Consider the following 14,825-nt stretch of genomic DNA (forward strand, 5'->3'; position numbering starts at 1 on the left):
GTCAATTGTAAATATATTGCTAATTTCGATTTCTTTCAGGCATATTATTGACTTATATTCAAAAGGATCATTTTAAGTTAACCAAAACTAATCTGTATTCTGTTTTTCATTAGCAATCATAAAATAATTTCTTACAGTCGCTTGAAGATCTTGTATTAACAATCTACTACGTAATTCATTTATAATTATATATTTGTTTTGCGAATCCAAAATGTTTAAGAATAACGATAAATTTGTTAGTAAAAAAGCATCTTCCTCGAACCTATAAGACCATCCGGCTCGGGAAATTTTTATATGGATACTTCTAGTAGTAAAAAACGTAAAATTAACTCTCCTTCTTCTAGATAATAAGGATCTTAACAAACTTAAGAAAACTCAGGACCCTTTATTATCCCAGCAATCTGTTAATGATCCATTCCCTATGGAAATTGATCGTGAAGTAATAGTTTCAACGATTCTTGAGCCTAATATTGAAGCTAATAGTGACTCTTCTAGACCTGCAAAAAAATCTTCAAGAATGGCTTTTACAGAAAATCAATTAAAAAATTGCTATTTGGTGGAAAATGGTGATCCGTATTTGGTCTTCATAGAATCTTCTTCTGAAATATCAGATAAGAATATTGGGAACCTTCATCCTATTAGCATTGGCCAAAAACTATATAAGAGGAGAATTGAATCCAAGTATAAACATATTTATAACAATATCTTGAATATTAAAAGGAAGGAAAAAAATTTAATTAGTATCAGTTTTAAAACCTTAGATGAAGCTAATAATTTTTTGGACCATAAAGAATTGATCCCGGAAGATTATATACCTTTTTGCTTATATACCAAATTTTAAAATTTTTAGAACGGGGTTAATTAGAGATGTGTTTGCGGATATCTGGGAGGAAGAATTATTAGGGTATAGAATGGCCTAACAGAAACAATTCATTCAAGATAGCTAACATTGAGAGATTAAAATTTTTGGATTGTAGAGATAATAACACGCTTAAATTATCAAATACCGTCAAAGTTACCTTTGAGTCTAGTTTATTGCCGGAATTCGTTTATCTATATAAAGTCAGACATAGAATAAATAACCCCATTTGTTAATAAACAAAAAATGTACGAAATGTTGCCATTGGGGTCACTCAACGAAGATGTGTAGGGGTACAGTAAGGTGCATGAAGTGGGGAGAATCACCCTCTCGAAGATTGTAAAAATGAATCATTCAAATATGTTAATTGTGGGGTCCCCATGATTCTTTCGAGAGCTCTTGTCCCTCATTTCATTATCATAACCTAGTGGCTCATGTCATGGCATTCGTAAATTGTTCTCACTTTGGAGCAAAAAGAATTATAAAAAATAGAGATATCACTAATGTCTCCCAGATTAGTAACATGTTTAAATCACAAGTTTATTCGGGTTGGAATTCTCAACTCGACTTAGGCTCCCTTCACAGTCTAGACAGGCGTGTACATAGGACTACGAATTATAATATTGACACAATTAATGGAAACCAGGTTCTAATCTTCATCTCTTAAATAAGAACGCTAATCTGACTGCTCCTTCGCAGAATTCAATGGGTCCTCCCCGACAGAGGGAATTGCCAATATCATAGCCGTAAAGAATCGATGGTTTACCTAAGGAATTCCCCAAGATGAGATCAATCTCATCTCTTAGTTCCAGAGATAGATTGGGCTCGTTGCCCTGTCAAACTCCTTCCGCTCTGCCACCATTTCGAGTGGTACCCAGTAATCAGGACATTGATTTGGACGTGATATTCTCACATATCTCTTAGTTAATCTCTTCGGATAGATCTAAAGAAGAAAAAATGGCGAGAGTTTAATTATTACATGTTCGTCTCTAAACTATTTAAGGAATCATAGGGAGTTAATTTGAGTCTTTCTCGTAGGCATCAAGTATAGCTTATCGTCCGCTCAGTAATGGATATTAAAATTATGCAATGGAATTCCAGGGGCATTTCTGGGAAAAAACAGGAATTTTCCAATTTGATTTTAAACTTTGACTTGATATGCCTACAAAAAACTTGGCTTTAGCCTGGAATTAATTTTAATTAAAAAAATTTTATAACATATAGATCAGATAGAGCTGATGACATTGGGTGGAGGTACCGCAGTTCTTGTCAAGAAGAGCATTGATTCGATTGCCTTAAATTTGAGGTTGCCGGATGAATTTGGACTAGAATATATTGCAGTCTTAATTAACGGACTTGGTGACGGGATAAAGAAAACTGTTCTTGTTTCGCTTTATAGACCATCTGATAGTGGTATGAATAAATATAATTGGACTCAATTTTTTCAGACGATCTCAGCATTATTGGTAGATCATAAAGTGTGCACATGCGGGGACTTTAACGCCCAAAACGAGATATGGGGTTCCCCTCTCACTAACTCGGCTGGCAGACTACTTGCAGAGGTCATTGATGATTCACCCTTCTGTATTTTGAACGATGGCTCTCAGATCAGAATTTCGGCAAATGCCAATTATATAAGTGCTCCCGATATTTCTTTGATTTTGAGGAACCTGTTCGTCTGCATCTTGGGTTATAAGGCCGGATGCAATAGGTAGCGATCATATCCCTATTATTATTAATATTAGTGATTCCCACAGTAATAGGGTGAGGCTCGGAAACCCTATAGTCAGCGAAAGGTCTAGAGGGAAATTGACTACCACAGGAATCAGTAAATGGAGCATTTCTCTCATTGTGAGGCGTGGGCCACAGTAATACTTGATTGTGCCTTATTATCCGGTGCGAGACTTCTTGATGAGAAGAGAAATTGTCAAGGTTTTTGATTTCAATAGGGATAATGTTAAATCTATTAAAAATAAAGGTGAGAAAAAATGAAGCTGAAACCCTGGTGGAAACGAAGAGTGCTCCTGGGCTGTCGTCAAAAGGAAAAAAGCATTCAATGATTTAATGAGGTTTCATTCTTGTGCAAATTTACTAACATACAGAAAGATTTCAGAAGATACTAGAAAATTAATAAAAAAGAAAAGTCAAAACTTCAAAGATTTGGTTAGTGGCCTTAACATGTCGGCAAGACCGACATTGCATGCTATATTCATAAGTCGCTCAAGGCTACAGTCATTGCTGCGTCCAGGTGTAACGATATCAATAGCCCTGAATTCCTTATCATCGAAATTCGCTTGCCTCATGGTGAGTCTGTACTGTTTGCGTCCATCTACAGAAGACCTAAGGGCCATCTTTTTCACGATTTTTCGTAGAAAAGTTTACTGCCGTTTCTCATCTCTATAAGAATATTGTCATTGGCGGTGACTTAAACTGTAACTTGTTAATGAATAACTTTGAGGCCAACCACCTGCGAGAACTTGCATCATGTCTGTCTCTACACATTGTTCCCTTGGATGCTACCCACGACACCTCCATCTCTGATTTGTGGTTGGACGTTTTAGTTGTGAATGATCTTGACAAAAATTCGGTCCTTCACCAAGTCCTCTTGTCCATTTATAGCCGGTTATGATCTCCTTCATCTTTCTCTTTCTTTTCTTTCTGAAGAAAACATTAGGCGATCCATGGTGCGGCGTTGCTTTCAGAGACATCAATAGTGATGAGTTTCTCTGCTTTATCCTTGAGAGGGTGACTGAGGTCCAGTCTGGGTTTGACTTTTTGTTCGATGGAGCAGATGTTTCTCGATTGTGGAAACTCCTGTCTGGCACCCTGCATGATGCATTGGATGTTTTTGCACCCGCTCGTGAGATCGTGATTAGAGGCCCCCGCATCAAGTGGCTTTCAGAACAATTTAGAGCCCGTCTAAAATATCGTAATTTACTCTATAAACAAGCCAAGCGGTCGGGCAGCCTCCTTGGGTTTGCTAGGTACAAACTTTTTAGGAACCAACTCAACGTTGATATCAGGCAGGCTAAGGCTGAGTTTCTTTTTACCTCTCTTAATAACATCACTGACCCGGAAAGAAACTCTGAAAGGACTCTGGAAAGAGCTCGCTCGACTTGGTCTCACAAAATCAAATTTTGTGTTTTCTCTTCATTTATTCAAATCTGATGAACTTAATTCCTACTATGTTTCTGTTTCCGGTGCTTCGCTATTGTCTTATCATGATTTTTCCTTAGCTATTACGCTTTTTTCTTGCCCTACTAGTCGACTTCAGCTCTCTTTTTTCTCTGTTTCGCTTAGCGAAGTGTACAAGCTTATTGCCTCTCGACCGCCTCATTCTTATGCTTCAGGTTTTGATGGCATCCCTCTTTCTATTATACAAATGGCCTGGTCTGGCATTGCTTCGTGGCTCACTGCTTTGTTTAACCACTCACTAAAATCTTCGGTGTTTCCGTCGGATTGAAAGCGAGCCTTTGTTTGTCCGCTCTCAAAGATTCGAGCTCTTATATCTCCATCTGATATCTGACCCATTGTAAATCTACCGGAAATTTCCAAAATCCTTGAAAGGATAGTGATTAAACAAATTACTGATTACATTGAGGAGTACAGTCTTCTAGATCATAGACAATCTGCCTATCGCTTGGGTTACAACACTCAATCTGTCCTTCTATGTGTCTGTGATGACATCAGGTTGGCGATCGATAACAGACTTGTAACCATTCTCGTTTTATTTGACTTTAGCAAGGCATTTGACACCGTCCCTCATCTTCTTTTGCTTACTAAGCTTAAAAGCCTAGGTTTCTCTGAGACTGTTCTAGCTTGGCTTTTCTCGTATCTGACTGGCAGGACTCAGGCTGTTGTTGACGATTCTGGGATCCGTTTGAGATGGCTCCCTGTGTCCCTGGGCGTTCCTTAGGGTTCTGTTCTTGGCCCTCTATTATTCTCTCTATTTGTTAATGACATCAGTGAGGTCTTGTTATTCTCCAATCACATGCTCTTCGCCGATGACCTCCAAATATATCTCTCCTGCTCATCTGCAGAGATACTTCATGGCCTTGAACTGATCACCAGGGATGCGTCTGCTATTTCTGAATATGCGAGAGCAAATAGGCTTAAACTTAATTTAGCCGAATTCAAAGTAATTGTTTTTGCCAGCCAGGAATATTTTAGAAGCATCGATTTTAATCTATTACCACCTGTCACTGTTGACCAGACCAGATTGCCTTTCGTTAGCGAGGTGCGTAATTTGGGTGTCACACTGACCTCAAACCTTTCTTGGAGGAAGCATGTTGTGCACATCTCTCAGGCTGTACATCGTGCCTTATACAAACTTAAATTTAATAAAAATGCTCTATCAAGCTCAGGATCAAACTTGTCAATACCCTTATTCTTCCGCACATTGACTATTGTTGCCTAGTATATCATGACTTAAGTTCTGAACTAAATACTAAATTACAACGTTTGGTCAATTACTGCATAAGATTTATTTTCAATCTCAGACGGGATGAGCATATTACGCTGTACCGACGCAGTTTGGGATGGCTTTCGGTTGAGAGCAGAAGGCTCTACTTTTTTGGCTGTTTGACCTACCGCATTCTCCATTTACGCTCTTTTTCGTATCTTAGTGAACTCTCCCCCCCCCCCCGACCCTCTGGTCAGGAGATCTGATCATTCCACGTCTCAGTCCTCCACCTTCCACATCCTTTCTCATCGTACCATCATCTATAGAAATTTTTTTCGCCTTTCCGCTATTTATTTTTGACACTCACTCTCAGACCACATTGCTTCCGCGTCCTCCCTTGATTCCTTTAAGGTTCTTCTTCGCACGTTCCTGAGCGCATCGGAGCCCGTCTGATTGCCGTCTGATTGCTGTGCTATTTTGCTTTTTTACGCGAATTCTTAGTTCAGCATTTTAGAGTATGTGCATGTACATAATGTAGATTAGCGACATAGTTTTATCTAATCTCTCTCAGCTATTTCTATTTGGCTTCAAAGTTTTTCATCTCATAAGTTTTTCATTTTTCATGTTTTCATCTTATTAATACTCGTTCTTTTACTTTACATTTGTACTTTGCCTCTATTTCAATTTTTACACTCTGAGTGGTCAGTTCTACTGTAGACCTTAGCTTATCTTTTACGCCTCCCGCTCTTCATGATGTCATTGTCTCTCTATTTTCATCTTACCTATCTCATTATCCACTGTCTAGGCTTAGGTTCATATGAAACTTTAGCTTTTAACTTTTTGCGAATCTTGTATATAAATCTAGCAACTTAAGCTTCCTTTTTCATATGCTTTACATTTACTTCAATACGGTTACTATTGTCAATAGTTCTGGTTCTTTAGCTAATGCTATGCTTGTACCTATTTGCGCTTTAGTTTAAATTTTATGTATTATTAGCGTCTTTACACCTGTGCTGTTCTCAAATTATAATTTACATCTGTACTTATTGTATCTTTTGCTCTTCAGCTTATGCTTGGGCATAATAAAGTGTATCATCATCATCATCTCTCTTTCTCTCTCTTTCTCTTTCTCTCTCTCATGCGTACGTGTATAACATTACGCGCATAATGCCATTGCGATTTCTATTATAAAAAATTGTAATTTTAAATAATTATTATTTTATTATGTAAGTTAAATTGTAAGAAAGCGATTCTGTATTAAAGCAAACCATTCGGTTTAGCGGCGTTAAGCTTTTGTAGCAAAATTTGTATTAAAATATTTATTTGTAATATTTGTACAAATAATTATTTGTAAAAGCGGATGTTTTAGTTCGTATAAACATCGATTTTCATAGTTGGCGCATTTTTTTCATATTATTATTTTTGTAGAGAAAATAAATTTTTTTTTGTTTTTTTTTTTTTGGAAAAAGAGAATTTTATTAAAATTTCGTACATTTGTAGTGCCAAATTAAAATTATTTTTTACAAAAATAGATTTTTGAGGTCTATATCACAGTGTGAGAGTCGACCTCGAAAAATGGGTCAATATGTGAGTTATGGGCTTATGCCACGATAAAACTTGTTGAATATGTTCAGCACTTGGCATAAATTTGTACTTATATATGTACATATATATTTTTTTTATATAATAAATTATATATTTATTTTTATTATTTTTATCTCTCTTACTTTTTTTGAGAATAGAATTATAATGTTTGAAGTAGTACAATCAACCTTAGGCAAATGCGTTTATTTTGTAATTGACGCTCACTGCGACGTGTGATCATATTTTTACTAAAAACTGGATATTTAATTAAGTTTGAAATACAAATTACTAGCTAAGTAGAAAAATACATACAAAGAATAAGAATCAAGTAAAGTAGCAAAATAATTGTTTCAGAACACAATTATTATTTGTGTGTAAGCTCGACTAGGATATCAACAACTTCTGTGTATTATTTCAGGAGATTCTTATTGGAATTTATGGCCTTGGGGCCATGTTTGTTATTATCAATTGAGAGTCGATGAATGTTAAGGCCTACTTTATTCTTCGAATATTAGGATTTCTACTTTAGACAATTGTCTTTATATCAGACTACAAAATTATTCACAAAAGGCTTTTATATTCATATTATTATCAATATAGAGAAAGTATAATAATACAAGAGATTCTTTAATTAATTATTTTATTTTAATTTGCCTGATATAAGAATAATCTAGAATTTAATATGTTATAATCATATATTTTGATTTTGGAATTAAAAGATAATTATATTCTCTACAATAAGCCTGGTCCCGCAACCATATCAAATTATAATTAGAACCAAGCCATCATTACAGGGATAACATTTTCAGCCTCAGAAATAGGTCTGTGCGTATAAAGATTAATACTATTAAAGCAAAATGTTGGATAACTTGTTGAGTTACATTACTGTGCGAACTCACCTCTCAGGTTAAACGGGTAACTCAATTGAAATTTATTTTTGTATTGTTTTAAATAATATTCTTTCGTAAGCCAGCTATTTGTTGGTTGGTGAAATGGCGGTTTTCATGATGCTCGAATAACTACGCAGCAATTACACAGCAAATCTCTTCCAATATGGTCAGACCAATATAGTCATGCCGGGTAGAACTTTGTTGCTTGCCTCTCTCGACCAAGCGCCGAAATATCCCCAATAATCTCTGATTCCCCAATAATCTGATAGTTTAAAATCTTCAATTTTACCAAAAATTCAAGCGCCGAAGGACGAAAAATATTAAGAGACAATCACGTCTTCCGATAATTAAATAATACTGAGTAATATAGTAGTAATTATTTGAAGAGAGAGAACGGACCACGTCCTTCTATGTTAGCTGCTCAGAACAAAGTCCACGGCGCCTTTCGATTACTACCTATTCCGGTCGCTGCAGCATCACTTGGCTGATACACACTTCGTGACAATTGAAGAAATACGAAAATTAATGACTATTGCTTCGAAGCCAGTGAGTTTCTATCATCAGGAAATTCGCAAACTGCTTGGCAAACAGATGGCAAAAAGTCATCGATGCAAATGGAGAATATTTTGCTGATTAATATCTTTTTGTTTATTTTTAATTAAAGGGTTTTAGTATATAAGTTTAATTTTAATTAAAGTTTATTTTTAATTAAATTTAATTAAAATAAATTGAATTTTGCATAAAAAAGCCCAGAACTTTTTTGCGCACTAATAAGTTAATATTTGTTAGATTGAATTGAATTGAATTGAACTGAATCTTTTATAGTAAATCGAAAACAAATTAAATCAAACTTGAAATTTTTTTATCGAATTGAATCAAATCTCTTTGATTAAAATACAAATCAAACTTACAATTTGAATCAAATCGACATTACAGATCTTTTTTTAATAAACAAGAAAATTAATTGCAAGAAAATAATTACAAAAAGTAATGTTCCAGATAAAAATTTATAATAAAATATTAGGTAATGTGACATAAATGTCAGTTAAACCGATAAATGAACATTGAATACATTGGCGCAAAAAAACCGAGACAAATTTTGATCGAATTTTTAGGCAATTTTTAAAGTGATGCAACTTTGCGAAAAATCATCCAAATTACATGAACTTTTTTAAATTAAAGGGCAAAAATTCTACTTTAAGAATCCCTAGGCGAAAGTTTGATTTGTTAAGTGTAACCCTTTTGTATCGCATGAAAATCAAACATATTTTTTTAATTGAAAAAAGTAAAAGTTTGTTATTATTTTTTACAAGTTTCTCGTTAAAATTTTGTTAATATTAATCCGGATTCTTAAAGTTTATTTTATTCTAAGCAATTTTTAAAAAAAGAACATGATACGATTTTTGTTGATTGTACGCGAGTTTGAAATTTGCACTGCATTTTAGGGTATTTTAGCGAATAAATACAATATTCTTTCGATACCATGAAAAGGTATCAAAATGATATTGTACATTTTTCTTACCAACTCCTATCATCTCCTTTTCTAAGCCTATTTTACCTACTTCTTATTATTACTTATTGTCTTATCTCTGCTTTTTCTACCAACTCCTATCACCTCCTTTTCTAAACCTATTTTACCTATTCTTATATAAAAATCTCTTATTAGAATCGTTTTGTTCCTATTTTTTCTACTATTTCCAAAATTGATCTTTTAATACTTTCCCAGCTACCTTGATTATATACCGTTGTTATCAATAAGCTTTTTCCTTTAAATGCTTTCACTATTCTAGTTGCTATCCATCTTTCTCCGCTCATATCTATCGATTTCCTATCCTTAGTTCCCCAATCCTTTTTTTTCCTATGAAACCTCCTTTTGCTCTATTTATCCTCTTGTTACTCCTTTCTGTGTAATAGCAATACACATATGTGAACTTGGAAGCAGTCCTTTTAAATTATTCCAACTCTTTTCCTCCATCCATGTTTCAATTAAATCTACATAATCATAACCTTTAATATATTCCCAGAATTCCCTGTCTTGTCTTTATATACCCACTACGTTCTAAAATAAAACTGTCCTATCCGACCGTATCCTATGGCTTTTCTTTCTTTTATTCCCTTCTTGGCAATTATTTAGTTTTCCTTTTCTTTTAAAATTTCCTTTTTTTTCGACTTCTTATCTCTATTTATTCTAACATCTTCCTTGTCTATCCCTACATCTTTATTTTCCCCCCTTCTCCTTTGTCACTTTTCTACTCTACTCTACCGCCACATCTTCCCATTTTTTCCAAATCCCATTTATTTTTACTCTGCCTGTACCTGTCTTGACTATTCTACCTTTTTCTTTCTCCTCTTTTACTCACCTAGCTATGACTCTCTGCACATTTTTCTCTTCCCACGTCAGATCTTGTTCTATAAAGATACGCTTTCCTCTAAGCTTCCTCTTATTACTTATGACTTTCCTTTTCATTTTCTCATTTTCGAAACATCCTATTATTACCGTTCCGCTTACCCAAAACTTTGTTACTTTAACTTCAAGATCTAATTTTTCTCTTATTATGTCTGTAACGAACTACGTTCCTAGCGGCTAACAACGACCGCGTGGTCCGGCCGACCAACCGCCGGGCCGAACGCGCCCGCCATAAGAGCTTCGCGCCGCCGAAATAACGCGCATCTCGGAGGCATATCTCCTCCCCTCTTGAGCCAGCATCCCGATTCGAGAGGATACGTCATCGAGAGAAGGCCGAGGACCGCCGAAGATCCCCGAGCAGCTGCTGGGGACCATATATAAGGACCGCCCGGCAGCAGCGAACTCTACTTCTCGCATCCCGTCCGAACCCGTTCCGACGAGAAGCCAAACCTAGAGCTGCGATTCACGGTGGAGTGTTCTCCGTCATCGCCGAGAGTTCTCGGCCTAGCTCAACTCCTTGCCTCCTTTTGCTAGCAAGCCGCGGGGAGAGTGTTCTCTGTCTCCGCCGAGAGCTCTCGGCCGCTAGCTACAATCCTCGCCTCAAAATCTCAGTGGCCCGATAACCGGCACAAAGTGTTCTGCGTCTCCTCCCGAGCGTTCTCGGGGCCGACGCTGTTCCCCGAAATTTACCAACGCTCCGCGGAATTACTGAAGCAATTCGGAGAAAACTCGGGAACGCGAGACACCCGTTCCCGCACCGCGCGCCCGCCGATCACCGAACACCCGGGAACGAAAATACCGCTTCCGCGCCGCACGCCCGCCGGCCACCGAACTCCGAGCGTCGAGTTCGAGGCGCGTACCGCCCGTCTCACCGCGCGCTCCGCAGACATCCCGCCGAGCCGAACAGCTGATCGGCCGACTATCACGCGCGCCGTTACCAATTCTTGTAAATACCGTTGTATATATCGCGAAGCTAGATCATTGTGTACTCGTCGCCCCGTTGTAAATAATCGCGAAATCAATGTAATTGAGAATAATAAAATTTTGTATTGATTGATCAATCGTCACGTTTGCTATCTCTGAACCTTTTTCGCTCTAGACCCTTTCCGACGAGCTAAGTTTCGCGCGAAAAACGGTTATTACATGTCTTCTAACCACCCTTTCTGTAAACTATTTAATTCCTTCTTTTTTAAACCTCTTATTACTATATTATTTCTTGTCTCTTCTTTTTCTCTTTCTTCTACTCATCTTTTGAGCTTACATACTTCCCTGTCACTAAAGACTCTGCTACCGCTCTTTGAGGTGAATCTAGTACTTGCTCTACTACCTCTACTTTTACTCCTTCTACTACCTACTGCTACACTTTCCACACTGATACTCCTCTCCTTTATCAAAAAAACTTCTCTTTGATTTTCCCCCTCTTTGCTACCTCTCCTAACTCCATGACTTTTTTCTCTAAACCTATACATCTTTTATCTCTTTTACTTTTTTATCCCAAATTTCCTGTTCTAACTTCAAAATTTTCAATTCCTGCTTTTTTCATCTTTGAATTCCTTTAATTCCATTGCTATTAATTTAACCTCTTTTTTTATCTTTTTTAGGTTCTCCTTATCTATGCTATTCTTACTATCCTCCTCTTGATTCTTAAAACTTACCATATTACCCTGTTTACTGTCTTCCATTGTTAATTTCTTCTGCCCTTTCTCTATTCCTTTTATTCCTCTTTCCCTCGTCTCCCTGTATATTTTTTCTCGCAATCTCCTACAACAACCTAATCTCCTAACCTCTTTGTTTGTTTTTTGCTTCCCAGATCTTTTTTTTTATCTCTCGCAATTTCCTCCAATTATCCTACAATTTTAATCACCTCTCTTCTCCTATCTTACCTTATAAACACTTTTACTCTATCTTACCTAATTCCGCCTTAATTACTATCTTACAGTCGCACTCATACCATGCGTCCGCACACATTCGCACCTGCTAACCAAATCCCTTTATATTTATAAGCACATAATAAGGCCCATCATGTAACGGATAGTGCACTGATCTGTTACAGTTTACACTGAAGGTCTTGAGTTTGATGCTAGGTATATAGAACTGGAAAAATTTTATATTCTTTTCTTTGATGGAATAGCAGGTCATTAAGAATATTCTATGCCTTAAAGCCTTTCTATCTTAACTGTTTGAAAGCGATGTTAAACTGTAGGTCCCATATATTTGTATATAATCGAGGTGTGTACCACAGATATAAAGAGCATCAGATAATGTTGCAAGATATTTTAAAAATTGGCAATTATTTATATAGTAATGCCTAATGTCAGAATAAAAAATTTTTTTGTTTATTTACAAATATTCTAAATAGAAGGTATATTTTGTTTTTGTGAGTGATTGAAATAAAAATTTTATTCTCATGTAACGTTTCTATTTCAATATTCGTATATAGCCTTTGAAAGATTAATTAAGTAGTGCTTATTCGATTCAGGTATTTTATATAATCAAATTTTTTTCAGGAAGAAGTATTGACCTTGGAAAGAATTTTGTTACAAACTATTAAATTTGATTTGCAAGTGGAACACCCATATAGTTATTTACTAAAATATGCAAAGTGTCTAAAAGGTAATATTTATATAGGTTAAATATGTTTGTTATAAAAAATTAACATTACTAGATTTATTATTAAAGATATTTCTAAAGAAAATTTTGTGCTATTTGCAGGTGATAAAAACAAATTACAAAAAATGGTTCAAATGGCGTGGACATTTGTCAATGATAGGTAGATAAATGTGCAAAGGAATGATAAAATAATATTAACTACAACATATCTTTGTTATCTTATGCTAACATTTGATGTGATAAAAAGTTCTTTATTATATTACTTTTGTAGTTTATGTACCACTCTGTCGCTACAATGGGAACCAGAAATCATAGCTGTTGCTCTAATGTATTTGGCAGGAAAACTAAGCAAATTCGAAGTGGTAGATTGGGTTGGAAGACAACCGAAACATTTACGCTGGTGGGATATGTTTGTCGAAGATGTGACTATGGATCTTTTAGAAGGTAATTTCGTTTTTTTAAGGGGGCTGTATGAGATTAGTCAAACTTGTCTTTGATAATATTTTGTGATGGATTAAATAAACGTACAAAAGTAAAGTTTTAATTAATATTTAAAAAAAGGAGAAAAGTATTTTTTATCAACAAATACGTAAATGTGATGAAACAAATTGATAAATACAAAAGTAATGTGAGTCAGCGCGGGGATCAATGCGCAAATGAAATTACATGTTCAGTATATCGAATTTAATTCTTCTTAAGACATCAGACTAATGCTTAACGTATAAAATATGACACCGTACGCGTTTCGATTTTTACTTTAAAGTCATTTCCAACGATATATTGATACAAGTAGATTGTCAAACAGCAGTGATTGAAACCTGTTTGACATTACTAACACGAATAAACTTGTTGACAAGAACGGAGTGCAAAACAACAGCGTTACATGAGCTCAAATCATGTTGTGCAAAAGCATTAATTTCAATTCACTCATCCAAGGGTACTGGATAGAAATGTGTTAGAACAATATGCCTTATGGGTGGTTAGAGAGCAATAACGCTGATATATGGCTGGCAAACTATATTCCGTATATTATGCACATTACAAATGTATGATAGAGTATAAAAGAAACTTATTATATTGATACACGTGTGCTCAAAGCCAGTCGTCGAGCGCTTACACACATACCAAGAGCAGCGTACAGCGCGAAGGGAGCACTCGTCGCACCAACCACGTATGCGCCATATAATTGCTGTTGCTATCCAACAAAATGCAATTGGTTCTGTAAACAGCGCCATTTTTTTTACAACGTATGAAAAATTAACAATATATCTAAAATTCTGAAATCTTATGGAATTACTTACCTGTAAATACGCATAAGTAAGAATGGTGTTAACAGTTAGACGGTTAGAAAACAAGTAAACTATCCAGATAGCACAGTGTCTTCTTAAAGAATTTATAAAGTAAGTCTTCCTTTCTGAACAGTAATTCCTGAGGAATTTATAGAAGAATACTTTAGGAATAATGTAGGATGTTACATGCACCATGATTCGAATTTTTCAGGACTTCTTAAAATATTCATATAGAATTACTTGTTAGAATTCCTCAGAACTTCTTAAAGTATTTATTAGGACTTTTCTAAGTAGATGTCTTAAACGAAATTAAAAAAATTTTTTTTAAGATTTCTGATAAATGTTTCGATTTTTATAATTGGAACGTTTCTCAGAAAAATTTTGATTAATTTAGACAATTTTTTTATATTTCTACTAAGCATTTTTAAGAGTTTCTGAGTATTACAAAAAACTTAAACAAAAAATAAAAAATTATTTCTACGATAATTTTGTAAGAGGAAGAAGACTATACCATGTTTCAGCCAAGCCATAGTCCTGTTAAAGCATGTTTAATTTCTGTACCTGAAAAAACGGTCACCCATCCAAGTGTTAACCATCTCCGACGTTGCTTGACTTCGAAGACCGTACGCATCCTAACGCCCCGTGATGATCCATGAACACTTCTTGTTTATGCATACATATTTGGTACAGATTATTACAATAGATGTCAGAAGGAATGAAACATATGTATAGTTAACACAAACGAGGATGAATGTTGCATCATGCATATCATGTGTGAAACGCA

General features: G+C 35.5%; 1 protein-coding gene across 10 annotated transcripts in view; it reads left to right on the plus strand.

The window, feature by feature from the left end:
• The window catches only part of LOC105830634 (cyclin-K), a 99,783-nt gene that overhangs the window by 23,905 nt on the left and 61,053 nt on the right, over positions 1 to 14,825 (plus strand). For 8 of the 10 annotated variants that reach the window (XM_036291276.1, XM_036291274.1, XM_036291273.1 and 5 more), the window contains 3 exons: positions 12,650 to 12,755; positions 12,834 to 12,912; positions 13,024 to 13,196. In XM_036291276.1, coding sequence (XP_036147169.1) covers positions 12,650 to 12,755; positions 12,834 to 12,912; positions 13,024 to 13,196 — 358 coding nt within the window. The remainder of the gene's footprint in view (positions 1 to 12,649; positions 12,756 to 12,833; positions 12,913 to 13,023; positions 13,197 to 14,825) is intronic. The other 2 variants (XM_036291272.1, XM_036291279.1) reach the window with 1 other exon arrangement.

Source organism: Monomorium pharaonis, chromosome 8, assembly GCF_013373865.1.
Source record: "Monomorium pharaonis isolate MP-MQ-018 chromosome 8, ASM1337386v2, whole genome shotgun sequence".
Taxonomy (NCBI): Eukaryota; Metazoa; Arthropoda; class Insecta; order Hymenoptera; family Formicidae; genus Monomorium; species Monomorium pharaonis.